Genomic DNA, 19725 nt, shown 5'->3' on the forward strand with positions numbered 1-19725 from the left:
TACCAGCTACAAATATAAACACTGTTTCATTATAAAATAATCAGTTTTGGCCTTCTCCTGAAAAGCTGTCGAAAACGAGTTACAGCAGTCCCTCTCATGAACGCCGACATTCCATGACGACGTCCATATGTCATAGCTGAGATGGGAATCTGGCTAGATTGACTGAATCAAGATGGATAGAACCAGAATTCTGATCTCAACTGGATGAAATGAGAATCTTTGGTCATAAAACACGGATTCCAATTTCATAAAAGCAGAAACAAGTTTGGTGACAGATTGATTATAATTACATTGACAGGCTTCGCTCCGTCAGGCTTCAATGAGGCTTTTGTCCGGCATCAATAGACAATGATAACCAAGAAGTTTAAAACTGAATCCTGTTAATCTGTAAATGCAAGTAAGGTTTTGCAAAAAAATAAGTTGTGTGTATAATGCATGGATGTCGGCAGTCAGCAAAACGTCAAAACTTATGTCAAATCACTGACAACTTTGCCGTCATTTTTGCCAGATTTACCAAACTGTTTCATGGGTGGAGAAAAAGTGATCTCATAAATGACTGCATGTATGTACATTACTAACAAAAATTGCAAAAAAACTCATTGGTGCAAATTTGCAGAGGAAAATAAATCCTTGCATATTAATTCCTGGCAATTTATCAGGAATATGCATTAATATGTTTGTGCAATTAAATTCATGTTGTTGCTGTTTTCTGTGCAGGTATGATGCAAAGAAGGCAGCAGCCAACAAACTGCAGTACCCCTATGAGAAGGAGGCCCATGATGGGCCCAGTAAGACACAGCAGTTTGGCGTCTCTCTTCAGTTGTGAGTATTCTGGCATCAGTTGTTTATCTTGTGTATTTGTGTGTGTGTGTGTGTGTGTGTGTGTGTGTGTGTGTGTGTGTGTGTGAGAATGAGGCCCATGATGGGCTCAGTCAGACACAGCAGTTTGGTGTTTCTCTTCAGATGTAAGTATCATATCCTCTCATGGAATACGCCTCCTCAACATGGACCACTGCCTCCAAAACCAACAAAGGAAAGCTGGACAAAGTCCAGAACATGGGGCTAAGGATCATCCTCGGTGCCATGAAAAGTACACCCATCCAAGAAATGGAGAAAACAGCAGACCTGGAACCACTCGAGGACAGACGAGAGTACAAAGCTGTCCTCCAGGGAGAGAAGATGAAGAGACTGACCACTCACCCACTTCACCAAAACCTCAACAAGGGCACCAAGAACAGGCTGAAACGAAAGAGCCTCAAACATCAGGTCAAGGACCTCCAAACGGAGTATGCTGAAGCTCTGGAAGCTGACCCCAACTGCTGTGAGACACTCGTCTCAGACGTCTGGGCCCCACGCAAGAGCTTCCATGAAGTCAGAACAGATGTACCAGGACTGACAGCAAAGGGCGAACAGTCACCACATGTCCAGAAGGCCCTCGCCATGGAGATGATTCAGGACCGCTACCCACATTGCACCTGGACTCACGTCTACACAGACGGCCCCTCAGAGAACGCCGTAAGGAATGGAGGCAGTGGCGTCTACATCCGTCGCCCAAACGGGACCACCACCTCCCTCTCCGTCCCAGCTGGTGACCTGAGCTCGAACTACAGGGCCGAGCTCCACGCCCTCATCACTGCAGCAGAGCACGCAGCAGGGGAAGACCGCAGTCGGCAAAACATCGTCCTCCTCACTGACTCCCTGTCCGCCCTCCAGTCCCTTCTGTCTGGCCCCACTGACCTCCCCACCAGGCAACTCGACAACTGCCTCAGCACCCTGTCTCAACACAACAAGGTGGTGCTCCAGTGGATACCGGCTCATGTCGGCATTGCCGGCAATGAAGAAGCGGACAGGCTGGCAAAAGGAGGTGCGAGACTTCCCCAACCACACAACTCCACCTCGTACAAAGAAGCCAAGACTCTTCTACAACGGAAGAAGAAAGAAAACTGGAAAAAGAGAAACGGAGACTACAACCCACAGGAAGACCCCATCAACAAACTAGACCGGAGAAGCCAAACCACCATTTTCCGTCTAAGGACAGGGCACTGTGGACTGAAGAAACACCTCAAGAGACTGGGCCTTGCGGATGACGCACACTGTGAATGTGGCTCGGAAGAGCAAACTCCGGAGCACATTCTCCAGAACTGCCCCCATCTAGAGACAATACGCCAGAAGTTCTGGCAAGAAGAGACCAGTGTTGGAGCCAAACTCTGGGGTCCTGCCGACGAACTGCGCAAGACTGCGGACTTCCTGGCAGCCACTGGTCTGAGGATCTAGCACGGCCACCAACATCGAACGCAGAAGAAGAAGAAGATCATATCCTAATATTTTATGTGTGAGAGTGTGTGTGCCTGTGTCTGTGTGTGTATATGTGCATGCGTGCATGCATGTGTGCGTGAGTGTGTGTTGCTGTTACAAAGGACTCAAGCAATATGGTTTGGACTGATTATAAGAGTTGCTAAACCAAAGTAGCCAGGTACCGGTACTGTAGTTTTCAGCTTGGTTGAATGACAGTTTAGATGTTCTCTGCATGCCTCCTGAACTCATTTACTGTGAACTTGTTTCTGCAGTATCAAGGCTAACTCTGGGCGAGTCATACCACTGGTGGTGGAACAGACGATCACCTACATGAGACAGATTGGAGGTAAGACAAAACTTTGAGGGCCCCAAAGAGGGGGTATCATCACGATCACGGGAAGGGAAATTTTAGCTTTCACGATCACAGTTACCTTGATTTTTGTTTTCACGATCACGAACACCTTGACGAACAGAGGATCATAGAGTGATACAGCTGTGAAAAATGTACTTTGAAAATAAAATGCTTTGCAATAATTCCCATCACGATCACGAAAACAAATGACGATCACGATCACGAGACTTGATTTTTTTGTCATCACGGATCACGGGCAAAGTCCCATCACGATCACAGAAATGGAAATTTCGGCAATCATGGTCACAGAAAGGTCAAAAATCGCCAATCACGATCACGATTTTAAACCCTTTGGGGCCCTCAACTTTTGCAAATACAGTCAAACCTGTTCATGAGGATCACCCAAAGGACCAACCAAAACCGGTCCTTATAGACAGGTGATTGTTATGGAAAGGTGAATTATACAGGGAAAAACCTTATTGATGATCTTATGCATGGGTGGTCGTAACGGGCAAGTTATGAAGAGTTGGTCGCCAGGGCAGGTTCAACTGTACAGTGGTACCTTCGATGAAAGGACACCCTTAGGATCAGCCCAAAGTGTCCCTATATTGCAGGTGGCTTTTCATGAAAGGTATACTTTGATAGAGATAATATAAAAAGGGACAAGAGGTGTCCTTTTAAGGGAGGTGTCCTCTCATGGGAGGGTCCACACATCGCAGGTACTGCTGTAATTGTCTTGTGTCCTGCTGCTCTGTTTTATTCCTTGGGTAGGTGCAATCATCTACATAGAACACTTTTTATCTAGAAAATAGCAGAGGGTTTTATAATACAGCTCCGAAGTTGACTTAAAAGGAACAACCAATTATGCAAGGTTTAGAGGCGATTGTTTTTCTTCAATCTAAAGCTGATTTTCTGAATGCCGAGTCATGTTTTGTGGAAAGAGGGATGCATGTCACAAAATGTGTTTGCAGTTCCGCATGTCAGGTGATGATGAAGAGAACATAATGACAGATTTTCGTTGTATACAAATTCTGGAAGTTTATTGAAGAATTTATTTTTCGTACTTTAGAAATTAAGATTGTTTTGAAAGTTAGTGATGTTTTATTTGGTATGCATTTTTTAATGGTGAAAAAGGCAACTATGTATAAATTGAACCACATTATCTTAATCGGAAAGATGTGCGTTAGTATATATAAAAAAACAAATTCGTTTTTACCGTTGGAAAGTATTTTTAATAGGCAGTTACAGATAAGAAGCATTTTTGTGTGAGTGTTCGAAGAACAAAACGTTAAAAAAGTTAGCTTGTTGTACTCGATAAGTTGTATTTAATTCATTGTATGAGATATTGTTAATTGTTGTTATTTATTTGAATAAAAAATTTTGGAAAAAAAAAATAAAATAACAGATTTTCTTCACGTTAACCCTTATTACCCCAGAGCGCCCAATAATCCGCACGCTCAAGCTCCCAAATGCAGATCTCTGAAACACCCGCTACACACAGTTATACATTGGACACATGTCTGCTTGCATTTCTACTGGCTTCCTGCAATGGTTGAGCATTTATAATTTTGGAAAACTCGCTTTCATTTGCTACAAGTTTGAAATTGACCATGCCATGGTGGTAAATGGGATTAACAAGGAATAGGAAATAAGATAAGGCGCAAACAAAAATTTAGAGCTTCCAATTTACTGATCTCTTTTTCCCCCTGACGTTGGATCCTTGTTTTCAAAATTAGAAAAACAAAAACAAAACACAACACTTAAACAAGTCGCGTAAGGCGAAATTACTACATTTAGTCAAGCTGTCGAACTCACGGAATGAAACTGAACGCACTGTATTTTTTTACCAAGACAGTACGGCTTCGTCAATCCCCGCGAGAAGGAAATCGCTCACCTCCCACTTGAAAAACGCAGTGAAATTGACACGCCAGAATAGCGCGTTAGCTAAGCAGGAAAGCGCGCTTTTCTGTATTCTTGTTAACTTTCTGAGCTTGTTTTGAATACAACCTATCACATCTATATGTTTTTAGAATCAGGAAATGTTAAAGAATAAGATGAAATCATTTTTGGATCGATTTCTTAAATTTTAATCGTAAGACTAATTAATCTATTTTTGTTAATTGTTATCACATTTTAAGAGTAAATATGACATATGTATATATTTTTAGATTCAGAATGTGACAAAGAATACAATGCATTTAATTTTAAATCTGTTTGCGAGAATTTGATTTTAATGACAAATTTAATGAGCAAACTCATTAATTAATTTTTAAGCCTCCAAGCTGAAATGCAATACCAAAGTCCGGGCTTTGTCGAAGATTACTTGACCAAAATTTCAACCAATTTGGTTTAAAAATGAGAGCATGACAGTGCCATCTCAACTTTCACGAAAAGCCGGATATGACGTCATCAAAGACATTTATCAAAATAATGAAAAAAACGTCTTGGGATGCCGTACTCAGGATCTCTCATGTCAAGTTTCATGAAGATCAGTCCAGTAGTTTTCTCTGAATCGCTCTACACACACACACACACACACACACACACACACACACACACACACACACACACACACACACACACACACACACACACAGACACACACACACACACAGACACACATACACCACGAACCTCATCTCGATTCCCCCCTCTACATTAAAACATTTAGTCAAAACTTGACTCAATGTAAAAAGACTCAAGGGAATCAAATCTTCATCAACATGCGGGGAGAAATGACTTGCACAAGTACCTGCTAAAGAAAATAATAATAATAATAAGTCACATAACCTGGGTGAAAAAATGACTTCCATACAGTGCTTTAAAATAAGGTAGCCTAATCAACCTACTTTAATTTGTTTTGCCTCGTCACCGGAAAAAAACACAATTTCCTTTTTTTGTTGCCTAAACAGTATGACTTGTATGCTGCAGGTGATGAGGTGGAAGGGATATTCCGTCGCTGTGCCCCCTTGACAACACTGAAGGAAGTGCAGGAAAAATACAATGCTGGTAAGTTTTTGGTCTGCATTATCCTTTATTTAACTCAGCAGGGATGGCCAAATCCCAACACTTTGACTCGCCAGCCGGGCGAGTAACTGCAAGAAAATCACTAGCCCGCCAGAAATTTTGCTGGCCCGGTACGTACCAAAGTTGCTGAATCTAAATTAAAACTCGATATTACAACCAAAAGTGTTGCATTTGACCAGAATTTTCACTGGCCAGCCGGGCGAGTTGCCAGGCGGTTTCTACTAGCCCGGCAGATTTTTTACTCGCCCCTAGCGATCGGGCGGAAGATTTAACCATCCCTGACTCAGTGGCTGCGGTCAGTACTGTAGTTTAATAAACTCCCAAGCACTGAACCTTTGAAAGAGGAGATGGGTCAGAGGTGTTTGTGTGTGAGGGAGAGGTGTAAGTGTGCTTGTGGGGGAGATGGATTAAACTCTGTGTGTGTGTATGTGTGTTTGTGTGTGTGTGTGTGTGTGTGTGTGTGTGTGTTTGATTTTGAGAGCGTCAAAGAAAAGATAATCAAAATCGGAGTGTGTGAACGAGTATGCACATGTATGTGTGTGTGTATTAAATTTGACACTGTTCATAACGTGTACACTCATGGCTGTTTTTCTTGAAGCTCATGATTTAGTGTGTGCATATCATGATGAACATCTTGTGTTTCAAATCAGGAGAGCCAGTGAACTTTGCTGAATACGGAGACGTTCATGTCCCGGCGGCCATCTTGAAGAAGTTTTTGAGAGAGTTGTCCGAACCTCTGCTGACCTTTGACCTGTTTGAACCAATCACCAGGCTTCATTGTAAGTAACAGAACAATGATGGCTTTTATACTGCAAGTCTCAAAGAAGTTTTGAATAAAGTGCTACATGTATTAATCAGTTGGGTCTGCCTTTGGTGCATGTTGAAATATTATGGCTTTGTTTGTTAATTAATAATTGTTTATGGTTTTATCCATTTTGCTGCATTTAGCTTTCATTTTAGGTTGATTTCTACCAAACCAATTACTGATAGAATGAAAAATAAAAAAGACTGAGTTAAACCCTACTTTTGTTTTTATGTTCGACCAATTTATGATTTCATGATATCATACCTGATTGTTTTTTTCATAGGTTTTGTTGATTCATTCTATACATGTGTCATAATAATTGTGTGGCCTGGATTCCAGTGGATGTCTTTTTAACCGCAGTATCACAGTGTATTAATTTCCAATCTTGGGCAATAAAATATTCTGCATTCTGATGAGTGATGCGTACCCTGTTGGCCTGCTCGGTAAAAAGTAACGACAGTGGAACCCCCCGATTTAAGACTCCTCCCCTTTTTAGACCCTCTTTTCTCAGATGTTCTGTTCATAGTCTTTTTAAATTTACCCCCATTTTAAGACTCCCTCCTTTTTAAGACCTGATTTTCTTAGATTTATGGAGGTCTTAAAAGGGAGGTTCTACTGTGACATTTTTAACACTCTGTTTGATGCACAGTCCATGATGCCCCCAAGCGGATCATGGAGGTACAGAGGATGCTGCAGGACGAGCTGCCCGAAGACAACTACGCCATCCTCAAGTTCATCATGCACTTCTTGGTGGAGGTCAGTGCACAGTTCTCTCCCTTCGCTGTTCTCGGTCCACTGATCTAAAAAATAATGGATAGCCCGTCCTTTCTTGTTGGCTATCACAACGTTGACGCCACGGGATCTGCCATCTTGGGACATCGTTCGATACCGCGAGAGAAGACTGCTGTCAACTCTCGAAACTACGATTATTTCCCTTGGACCATGTTTGTCAGTGTGGTGGGGTATAGTAAGATGGCGGCACTCTGGTTACGCTGTTTCATTGGCTGTGCGCTATCCATTATGTTTAGATCATTGTGTCAGGCGTGCTGCCACAGAAGCAGGCTGTTCTTCTCAGGCCTCTGTCTTCGGTCATGGACGCATACTTTTTAGGATAGGACGTATAGTTCTGAACCCTAGCTGGTTGACTGTCCAATTTGACATGTAGGATCTCTTCTGATTGAACTTTTTTTTGTTGTAGCCAGGACATGAGGACCTATTCATGTTTTCAATCTAGTTCCAACTGAGCTATTGCTCTCTTCTGGGAATGACTGGTCTGGGAACAAGACGTTTAGAGGCGTCTTTGTCCCTCCGCGGGTTAGGGGGAAAAATTTACCCGATGCTCCCCAGCATGTCGTAAGAGGCGACTAACGGATTCTGTTTCTCCTTTTACCCTTGTTAAGGGCAGGTGGGCCAGTGCAAAATTGACCAAATCGTTCAAAACACTGTTTTGGGTATTTTAGCAGATTATGTTTCCATAACATACCTATCATCCATGTGTGTCGGTGTTTTTGTCAAAAGTGTCCTATTTATCTGTCAATAAAGACAAAATGTGAACATGTGTGGCATTGATTGTCTTCTGTAGTCGATATTCCCCCGCCAAAAAATGTCTCATTTCAAAGGCTAGTTACGGCTTTGTCCTCAGCAAAACAGTGCATTCACGACATACGAAACTGCGCAGCAGCTCTTGACCTATAACATGACCTCAGTGTTTTGATGAATGTTCCATTCACTCAGCCACTTGTCCGTTGCAAAGGCAGCAATCGTAATCGAACGGAAATGTCCTTATTTGGAAGGTACTCGACATCCATTGGTTCGTTTCATAAACCGAAATCGGGAACCAGTTTACTTTGTGAGTGCGCATGCTCAGCTTACGAATGTTGCATACGGAAACTACCGAAGAGACTCTCGGCCATGACGGGAACACCCGAAGTTCACTCGGTTTTACAACATCCTGGTTACACATCAAACGATCGGTGACAACCGAAAGCGAATTTTTCCTTGAGAAACAACCTTTGATACGATAACAATGGCTCGAAATAAGAAAGAGGACAATGTCTTTATTAGTTCGGTTAGCAACAACAAGTAGTTCCGCTGGTACTAAGCCAAAGTTTGGATTCTGTCGGTGTTTCCGATACAGAGGAAAGCTTTGATCTCCACGCAGATTCACAAGTCGCCATTTCCGAACACGCCATGCAGCACACTTTTTACGTCTCGGCTTTGGCTTGCTTTGCGCTGAATTTGAGTCAGTTTCTGTGCAGTATCTCCTCGACAAGCAAGTTGAGCATTTGCTACGCAAAAAAAACAAAAACAGGAGAAAGTATCCAACATCAGTCAGATTATCGGTAATGTTTGCTGGGCCTGCCATTTCCCGAACGAAACTGGATCAGCAACAGTTTGTATCAATCTGCACTTTCGTAAATTCCGTCACTGTCTTGACGAACTGTGTCATTTTCTTCATCGCGATACACAGTTCATTGCGAAGAGCTTCCTCAGTAAATCGTTCAGATTCCACGTACGATTTGTTGTCAAAAAACAACTCAAACGAAAGTTTCAAACTCATCATCCTCCATCTTGCTTGTCGAAGCACCAAAGTACTGTATCGATGTAAAAACAAAAGCAGAAAACTTCGAGGAAACCAACAAATCGACGAGATAACGGAAAGAAATAAGTCTCGTTCTGGCTCAAGTAAGTTACCGTTAAAAATACCGTTATTCTCGCATGCAAATACAAACGAGAATCGGGTCATTGATACACGTTTAGCGCTGGGGCAGTATTCCCATGCTGGTTGACAGAGGGAAAGAAGGGATGGACGCATAAATTCTCTGCTGGCGTGCTAAAGGCTAAGTAGTTTGCAATTCAAATAAACTAAGCTGTTCATTCATAACACAGTTTTGTCCTTGTATGTCTGTTTCAATAGTGTTTCTGTGGTGTTCAATCTTCAATGTCGTTTTTCTCAGTTCAGCCATTTTGCCTACGGTTACGTCTTGGGTTACGCGATTTCTCTGGCTGTAATTTAGCTAGAGCAATATTTTCTTTTGTAGTTTGTGCAGAATATAACATTCTGGGGGATTACGAAGGGATTTTGCTGAAATTTTATTATAGTCATATCCAGATTATTTCAAAAAATAATTTCGCAAGCGTTACCCTAAAGTTTGACAGTTGTAACAAAGAAGTGTTCCTAACTCCAAATATAAATATAATAAACAAGATCTGCTTCGTAATCCCCTAGAGCATACCCAGAAGGATAAAATAAAACAATAATTAGAAGTGTGACAATCACATCTGATGAAAATCCGGGTATCTCCTGTACTCCACTTTTGTCTGTATTTTGACTGTTTTTGTCCCGTAAAACAAAAACCAGCAACCGAAAATACAAAAAGTGACTATTCTTTGTCATCATTTGTTCATTTCTTTCATAAAATAACATTCAGACACAATAAAACATTCAAAATTAAAAAAAAGGTAGTGCACTGGCCCACCTCCCCTTAAGTGTTTCTTGTAAAGAATATAGTCAATGTTTGTAAAGATTTTAGTCAAGCAGTATGTAAGAAATGTTAAGTCCTTTGTACTGGAAACTTGCATTCTCCCAGTAAGGTAATATATTGTACTACGTTGCAAGCCCCTGGAGCAAATTTTTGATTACCGTACTTTCCGGGTGACAAGGCGCTTCGTTATACAAGACGCACCCCCTTCTTTTTAAAAAAAATTGTAATCCAGTCACCCATTGGACGCAGGGGGCCGATAGGGCGCACCAAAATGACCCAGTTTTTGCCATGAGAGGTGGTTCCCCTGTCATATCTGAGAGAGGAAACACTTCCTGCACCGGGGTCAGTGACCGGTCAGTGACCGACTTTAACTGAGTGAAAATATGTGTGCTCTGTGTGTGCGGCCAGATCAAAGGCATTGTGATAGCTGGGTGGCCTTGTTTATAGACACGACCTTCTTCCCAGGGGTCAATGACCCAGTTTTTGCCATGAGAGGTGGTTCCCCTGTCATATCTGAGAGAGGAAACACTTCCTGCACCGGGGTCAGTGACCGAGTTTAACAGAGTGGAAATCTGTGTGTACGGCCAGATCAAAGGCAGGGCAGTACCTAGTAGCTGAAACATGCATTATCACAAGTTGTTTGACTGGTACTCAAGCGGTCTCTTTGATTTTTTTCGTATTTCATACACGGATTAGGCGCTTCGTTATACAAGACGCAGGGGTCGAACTCGAGGAAAAAAGTCGCGCCTTATGACCCGGAAAGTACGGTAGTGCTTTTGTGAACAAGGAACAATTAACAAGTGGCTCTATCCCATCCTCTTCCCCTTTCCCCGTCGCGATATAACCTTCGTGGTTGAAAACGACGTTAAACACCAAATTTAGAAAAAGAAAGGCGTCTTTGTTTTTTGGGTTTTTCCCTCGCTAATGACAATAACCAAATAAGCCACGATGTCTCTGCCTGACCTGGCCCTTTTTAAAGAGGGAAATTTCTGATGTTAAAAGCAAGGCAAAGTTTGAGAAGATGACACAATGGGAATAATGGCATCACATAAAAGGTAGGAAGCTGTGACTGCTGAACAAAAGGGAAAGCACTCATGATGTACTTCACAACCCTTTGTTTCAGTATGATGACTGGCAATTGTCAGCTTTTCTTTGGTGTTGTTTCATGACAAAACATCCCTATGTTCAGAAATTGAAAGATTATTTCCTTGATGCTTCCAGGCGACACAGAAAGTGCAGGTTTATTCAATTTTGTACGGTTTCTTGTCTGATTTTGAGCCCTTTCAGTGTGAAAGCTTTGCCTCAATCTGTTCTCTTTCATGACAAAACATCCCTATGCTCAGTTGTTCAAAGAAGTTTTTTTGATGCTTCCAGGTGACACAGAAGGCGGAGGTCAACAAAATGACACCATCCAACGTGGCGACCGTGTTCGGCCCGAACCTGGCTTGGTCCAAGGGTCAGGCCAACCTGTCTACAATAGAACCTGTCATCAAGTTCACCCAACTCCTCATAGAGAATTTCGACGATGTTTTTCTCAGGTGACCTTGACCTTGGAGACAGAATCAGTCAGCGGCAGCTTTGCGCTGGGTGTACCACACTTCATGGAAATTCCAATCGTTCAGCGTCTTTCTGTGTTTATTTTATTTTTTTCCATCAGTGTGTGAAAAAGTGGGAATGAAATGGAGAATGGGTTGTTTATACAAGGTTGCTTGGGTTGACCTTGATGGTTGCTTGACCTTCCCTTGACCTTTACCATGACCTTGAGTTCTTGTTACCTCCACTCCTTGTAAATACCACACATGTGATTGTTTTAAATGCCATGATTTATTGCAAAGAGAATTACCACAGTCAGTACTGTTTCGGCGAACTAGAAGCACACACTTGTGGTCGTAGTTTGCAGTCCTCTTTTTTTTTGGTTAGTCTAGCGGCGAAGAAAATATACAAAAGAAAAAAACGTTCACAGGTGTGATGATTGCTTAAAACAAAATGTGGTTGGTTGTCTTCATAGGTGTGTGAAGAGTGTTTAAAACAATAATATAGTTGGATGTCAGTTCCAAGAGAAAGTTTTTTGAAGCAAAGTAAAGTATATCATACATTATTTGTTTTTGTGACCAAAATATGACATTTGAAACATACCCAGAGTGAAATGTCATATTTTGGTCAAAAATATAAATAATATTTTTGCATTGATCCATTTTAGTATTAATTTCTGTTATTTTCTACAACTAAACGCACGTAAAACTGACATTTTTATAGTCTCGCTACTTGCCAAAATATTGACTTGGTAATGTCTAGTCGACCTCTGATGTCAGGTGGCTAAAAGAACGGAATTCCAGTATTGCATCGATACAGAAGATTATTTGATTAGGCCTGAGTTGGTAAAGGGATTGAAAAATGTTACAAGGAAGTCACTTTCAGTCTTGGACATTAATTTTAATATACAGACAGGTAAATATAGTAGGGGGCGGGGATGGGATCTGTAATGGTATTTAACGAGACATTTTACGTTTGTTTGTCTTGAAAACTCAAACTTTTCCTATGATTTTCAGTTTAGAGGCAGTGATTCAAAGGACTAACTCAGAAAAAAAGTGACTCAGAAGAACAGGTAATCAAAGAGTCACTAGCAATGGTGCTCTTGTTGTGAGTTTGCTGTCACATTTTGAAAAAGCCTGAATATTTGTCATAGGACTTATATATGTGACCCTCCACCACGGAATGAGTCGCATGTCACCTTTGCATGATTTTTATATTTTTACATTTTTGTAAAGAGATTTTGAAGCTCTATCCAGTGGTGAAAACCGTTTTAGAAAAGAGCGAAAACTTTTTGAGTTATAAGCCTGTGACTAAGGTGATCCTCACACTGATACCTTACAGCCCCCGGACATATATAAGACTTGGCGCAGAACCCTGCGAGGTGACATCCGACTCATTCTGTGGTGGAGGGTCACATATGTGAATAAGTAGGTAGAAGGCATTTCATCAAGAAATAAACAATATTGACACCACTGGTGCTGTGAAAGAATAGCAAATTAAGATTTTGATTTTGTGTGCATTTTAAATCGACTGTTTGTTTCAGAATTTTGTGTTTGAACCCAGTTTGAGGATAGCACAATCATTTGCTGTTACATGTAATTATAAGACTCTCTAGGTATTTTATGAGCCGGATACTGAACTGTAAATAGTATGAACATGTTTGTGTACAGTTGGAGTAAACAATTTGTACAGTATGACTGTTCCTTTTAAATTGTTTGTTCTAGCTGTCAAAATGGCCTTTCTGATGTAATATTTGATAATCTGATTGCTTCATCAAAGGAGGGTTTCATAAATTTGTTGACAATGATTTTGTTTTCATTTGATGGATTTGTAATTCTGGGTGTGTTTGTTTCTTTCTTTGTTTGAATTGAGTTCAGTATGGGTTTGATTAATACCGCAGATCTTAGAAATCACACACAGAAAGAATAATTATTGTCTTCTAGTGAAGATAGCGAGGCAGAATTTCTGCCATCTTATGGACTTCAAAACTCTAGTAGATGTGTTGAAACACTATGTGAAAGTTTCTAGATTTCTATACATAAACACATAAATCATCTCTCTGAGAGGAAAACAATTGAATTTGAGTGCACCAATCTGGCTATAATACATTTGAAGCGTGTTGAAAAAGTAATGTTAGAAAATAAGTTGTAAGTACATTTGCTACGAAAGACAGTAACAAACACATGTCTCTGTTTAGATTAGCAATTCGCCAGCAGGCTGTATTTGAATGAGAGAAAAAATGTAACAAGACACAAAAGAAAACAGAGAGATAAATTACTCGATTACAAAGAAAATAGACAATTGTTTACTGATCGGTTATAAAAGACATTTGAGAGAGAAAAGGGAAATTCTGGAACTAATAGTAAGTACATTGAAGAATGTAAAACGCTGACAGATCAAGTGAATGGAATGCACTATGAATACTTTTAACTATATAACTGTAACATTCTTGTGTTTATAGTTTTTGCTTGTTTATATTTTACCTGCTATCTGACCTCATTTTAACCTAAACATATGTATAGAATACAGATGTACTAAGAAAATCATATAGAGAAAAATTGTCATTCGTGTTATGAATCTGATAATAGATAAAATTGATATATTGTGTCTAATAGATGAATACAGTGTATATGCATATAGAACCTGTTTATACTCTATATCAATGACTTCTTGTAAAGTTGAAAGTGACGAACAAGACTTAGTACATAAAGTGTCAGTGACGTTTGTATTTTTTTTTTTTAATATAAAAGTGATATTTTAACAAGGATTTGGCCAGATTATTGAAAGTTCAAAAAGCCTTAGAAATGTATATATGTACACTCTTGTTAGAGAAAACATCATAGACATCTGCTTGCTTGTTCTACATTTTGTTTCCCTGATTTGCAGTTTGGTTTGTATCATTGAGTAATGGAATAGGTGTGGAAAGAGATACAGATGACTGAGTTAACATGTTTTTCAATGTTTCTTGACTACATGTATTTGAATGTATACATGTATATATAATGTATTTGAATCGGAAGTGGAAAGTAACTGAAGGCATGTGGGGCTGGGTGGATGGGGAGAGAAAGGGTGTGAGTGTGTGTGTGTGTGTGTGTGACTCTGTGTGTGTGTGTGTGTGTGTGTGTGAGCATGCATGTATGCATGTGTGTGAGTGTGTGTGTGTGTGTGTGACTGCGCGTGTGTGTGTGTGTGAGCATGCATGTGTGTGTGTGTGTGTGTGTGTGTGTGTGTGTGACTCTGTGTGTGTGTGTGTGAGCATGCATGTGTGTGTGTGTGTGTGTGTGTGTGTGTGTGTGTGTGTGTGACTGTGTGTGTGTGTGTGTGAGCATGCATGTGTGTGTGTGTGTGTGTGTGACTCTGCGTGTGTGTGAGCATGCATGTGTGTGTGTGTGTGACCTCACGTCATTTTTTATTTAAATTGTTTTTCTTTCCACCACCCTCCTAATTATCCCTCCTTTTTCTGTCTCGTTAATGTTCCCTGATATGACTGTACATGTTTACTATGTAGTGCAATACATTCATCAGTTGACATGGTTGTATAGACTCTAAATACGTATTTTTAATGTAGTTAAGTTTGTGTATTCCACATGCAGTCACTTATGCTTCATTCCACAATTAGTTTACTACAATTAATTTGACTATGGATGTAAATTGCCTATTGTTGATACTGTACTTGTTGCGTTGGCTTTATGTCTCTTTGAGAGTGAAAGCACAATATGGTTCTACAAGTAATTTTAATTCTGTTTTTATTTTGTAAAATGTACTTGAGATTGAGAAGCGGTAAAAATCTTTCTTGAGTGTTCTTCTTTTTTGTGTTGATTTTAATGTGATGAAATCTTTGTCTCACGACGTTAAACACCAAATAAAGACAGAAAGATTTTTGTCTCAATTGTTGTAGTTCGACGTTAGTGTCCAGGATGCGCTTGCGATATGTCACCTTTAAACACCTGGACTATTTTTGGGATTCTTTTGGTTTAAATACTTTATTTGCATGTACCTTTCATTTTGAGAGTCCTTACTGCAAACAGGTACAAATGTACTACATTGCATTTGTTTGATATCCACCAGGAAACAGGTACTATGTTGCTTTAGTTTGATAAAGTGGGTGCATTATCTTCACTTTCTTTAATTGTTCTTTGTGAAAGATACCAATACTTCCTCAGTAAACCATCATGTACACGGCAACAGAACCGCACATGCTTTCAGTCAGGCAAACAGCATCTTTCCACTTGGCCACAAACAAAAATGCATCCGTCTAGCTGCTTCACGTGCTTAGTTGGAATTTTTTTGGAGTCGATTATGTAATTGATACCCATGTCAATAGATGAAATACATTCAGCGAAAAATCCAAACGCTGCACAGGAAGCAATTATTTTTTTAATCTGGCTATTGATTTTTGGTAATTGTCCAAATAGATTGCTGCTCTCACCCCATGTAAATTAAAGCTTGGACAGATATGTGATGATGTAAACGATCTTAAAAGCTGAAATACTCAGTTAATTCTTTTGGAGAGTCCTTCGTGTGAACCCCTACGGTTAGTTTGGTGTCTTTGGAAACATTATGTGGGTATTTCTTTAATTCGTTCTGTGTAAAGAACGGAGGCTGTAGTAGCAAATGGTGGCTGACTTGTCTTTCAAGCCATTCCTTATGGTGGCTGTTGTCCTCTTTTGGGTTTGTAAAAAGAATTGATAATAAAAAGAATGGCAGCTGAAAAGAATTGAAATTTAAACTCTGTTCTTGTACTGCAGTGTAGTTGTGTGGCTGTTTTGGTAGTAATTTAGTATGTCTCACTCATCTTTTGTTTTCAATGAACTATATTTTTATTTAACTGATGTTTGTTTGTTTAATTATTTATTTATTTGTTTGTTTTTATTTATTTTTTGGTGCTGTGTTTATGGTAAGATATTTTTAACTTCTCTGTACCGAGTATTGTTGTCAGATAGATTGGAAATGTCAATGTCGTCTTTTCATTTTCAACACATTTTATTTTTCCTGTCTCTCCAACCTGGACCTTTCTTGCTTTTTGTTTCTTTTAAATTTCCCCTCCATTTGTACTGCACTGTGTCTAGAATCTCATTTGTGTGTTAGTCTTCTTATGTTCTAAGCTATTGCTTGCTTATCATGAAAAAAAAAAATGACCTGCATTGAAACAGTAAACCATTCTTGAAACATTCTTCTGCTTCTTTCTCATGTTGAGAGAGAGAGAGAGAGAGAGAGAGAGAGAGAGAGAGAGAGAGAGAGAGAGAGAGAGAGAGAGAAAGAGAGAGAGACGGACAGACAGATAGAGTGCTTGAAAACGTGACTGCAGAAGGATTGTAGAGTTAGATAGATCTATAGGCCTTTTTTTATACGGTATCTGGTCCTTCTTTTATATAACATTATATCCCATGACCTCCCTTCTTTGTCTCTGTTACTTCAGTATGGGTATATATGTTGTATTTTTATAGCTCAATAAATACATCATGGACTCCAAAAAATATATGATAGTGCAGATTCCGATTTGGGCAAAGGACTACTTTCCTCCCGACCTTTGACCTCGCGCCGAACAATGTGACACATTTGTATGAAGTTCTAAAATCGTATTGCACGGCTCAGAAAACCATATCAGTTGCACGCAAAAATGAATCTCAGAACTGATCTGATGTATGAGATGCAATAAGCAAAAGTTTCTTTCATTATGAAAGCAATGCAGGTCGAAAAAAACGAACATTCAACTTACAAGATAACCAGATGCTAGCGAACCAAAACAAAAACACGAGTACCCTCCCCTTGCATCGTTAGCAGACGACTTTTGAGAATCTGTCGGTAGTGTGTTTTGGTGTGCGCCTTCAGCTATCAAACATCGGCTGTTTCACGTGTTTTGCGAGCAAGTCTACTCTTTTGCCTGGCTCTGCAGTAAGTCCACATATTTTTCCGTAATCCAGTCATATTCCTTCAAAATGCAATCAATCGGCGGTGACAGACGTGTCGGTCGCGTTTTCCTCTCACCCATACCAGTTTAAGTTCATCCATGCAAACACACTCGCAAAACAGTTTATCACGTAGATACATTTCAAATAGGGAGCAAATGGTTAAATCTAAACCTACATATTTGTTCCCTAAGATTTGCTTCTCTGTCAATAAGCCTAATTACACACGTTCGAGAAAAACAACGTGGAATCAATTCTGAATCGAGTAAGCCAAATGGGTCCCAAACCCGTTTCGCCCGTTCTGCCGACCTGAAACGCAAAACAAAAGAATTGTGCGCTTCAACTAAATTAATTTCTATTCGACTTCATTACTTTCTTGCAACTTATGAACCTTTACTTAAAGCTTTTAAATGGTCTGAAAGTAGTGTTACCGCGTACTTATCGATGCACTCATTCGTTTTATTTTTTCAGCGACGGTCACTTAGTTTAAGGTTGCAAAAGGGCTAAGTCTCGCTGGCAACAGTTTTACCCTGCACAGATCGCAACAGTGCCGCTAGTAGTCTACACTTTGTGTTTGATGGTAGAATGGGATATACAGATTACAACACTCGTGGTTTTTTATATGGCTTGTATTTCAGTCAAGACCCAGCGGGAATATCAATCGAGAGCCACTCGCCAGAGGCTCGTGTCTCCCGATGATATTCATCCGCTGGGTCTTGACTGAAATACAAGCCATATAAAAAACCACTCGTGTTGTAACCTATACATATATTTGAACAACCGATACACGTTAAAAATTTTTTTTTAAAGAATGTACACTGATTACATACATTTACACGCATACACACATGCACGCACACACACACGCACACACACACACACGCACGCACACACACATGCACGCACAAACACAAACAAACATGCACAAAGTGTAAATGTTTTCATTTGAAACTGTTGTTGTAATGAAGTACATGCCAGAACCAAACAGACGAAAAGTTACATGTATTTTATAAGGTGAGCAACTGCTGTTCACGCATTGCATGTTGGTGTCCTACACCATTAAATCTAGAACAGTATAGATTGGATGACGTCAGTGTGGATAGTGAGTATTTTACGTCACAGACTGAAATGACAAAATTCTAAACATTCTGCAGTGTAGCCTGCCTAACTTACACTGCTTTTTTTTTTTTATCTAAGATTATTTTGTGTTCATCGCAGTAACGTTTTAGGGGTTCAGATGCTGTGTTCGGCCGTAATTCTCTTCCTGCTGTGTTCGGCGGACAGATTTATAGCTCTTTCTCACTAGCGAGGCCGGAGGTGTGCACGAGTTTCGTCCCTTTGGTTCGGTAAGTTCCGGTTAAGATAGAGGCGGCAGTCGAGCGCATGAACGTGAAAGAATTGAAAGATTTTCTTCGGAAACATGGCCAACTTGTCAGTGGAAAAAAAGAAGAATTAGTGCGCAGAGCAAGAGGCACGTTTCAGCTGCGAAAAGATGGCAAGGATGCTATCGATAATGCTGTGGAAACAAATGATTCAAGTTAGCATTTGACAGACCACTTCGACTGTCAGTGTCACGAACTTGTAGCCCATGTGTTAAATGTTATCAATAATTATTGAGCACACGCGGAATTTGTGCGTGAATCAGTGAGTCCTTTTGATGCTTGGTAGTCATGCATTTATTGTTGTTAACTGGATGTGCGTGTTGTCTAAGGCCAATGTCAGACGGAGCTCGCAAAACACGAAACAAAAGCAAAACAACACACAAAAGCACCATGTTTTGCATTTGTTCGGCTTTTGTTTCGTGTTTTGCGAGCTCCATCTGACATCAGCCTAAGAGCAGTTTCACATTACCAGTTCATGGCTCTTTAATGTTACTTCAGTTGTTTTACTTTACATTGTTTACCAACTTTGTTAAACTGCTATTGTTTGTATATGTTTTAGATAAATAAAACCCAAACTGTATCAACTGCGTCTGTTGAAGTGTGTGTGATTATCTGTAAAACAAGTCATTCATCAAGCTTCAGATTCATCATGTCTTTATTCTTTGAATACATATATAATTATATAATACACTGCATTGTCGTTCCTCGGCAAATATTTCAGCCAACTGTGAATAAAAAACAAAATGTAATCACACACAGGTAATAAATATTTTTCCCTTAAAAACATATAAAGCATAGATACACACCACACAAACCCTATTTATAATTTCATGTACATAATCCCACGTTACAAAATAGTGCACTCCTTACAACACACGCTCACACCTGGTTGGTTTGCGTTCAACTTCTCAGACATATTCAGGCATGAAAATTCTCC

General features: G+C 40.0%; 1 protein-coding gene across 10 annotated transcripts in view; it reads left to right on the plus strand.

The window, feature by feature from the left end:
- LOC138962774 (rho GTPase-activating protein 8-like) overlaps window positions 1–16670 on the plus strand; it is a 64836-nt gene extending 48166 nt beyond the window's left edge. For all 10 annotated transcript variants that reach the window (XM_070334726.1, XM_070334729.1, XM_070334732.1 and 7 more), the window contains 6 exons: window positions 718–822; window positions 2568–2641; window positions 5579–5656; window positions 6325–6453; window positions 7129–7235; window positions 11339–16670. In XM_070334726.1, coding sequence (XP_070190827.1) covers window positions 718–822; window positions 2568–2641; window positions 5579–5656; window positions 6325–6453; window positions 7129–7235; window positions 11339–11506 — 661 coding nt within the window. In that variant the 3' untranslated portion in view covers window positions 11507–16670. The remainder of the gene's footprint in view (window positions 1–717; window positions 823–2567; window positions 2642–5578; window positions 5657–6324; window positions 6454–7128; window positions 7236–11338) is intronic.
- Window positions 16671–19725: the final 3055 nt, after the last annotated feature.

The sequence above is a fragment of the Littorina saxatilis genome, linkage group LG3, assembly GCF_037325665.1.
Source record: "Littorina saxatilis isolate snail1 linkage group LG3, US_GU_Lsax_2.0, whole genome shotgun sequence".
Classification (NCBI taxonomy): domain Eukaryota; kingdom Metazoa; phylum Mollusca; class Gastropoda; order Littorinimorpha; family Littorinidae; genus Littorina; species Littorina saxatilis.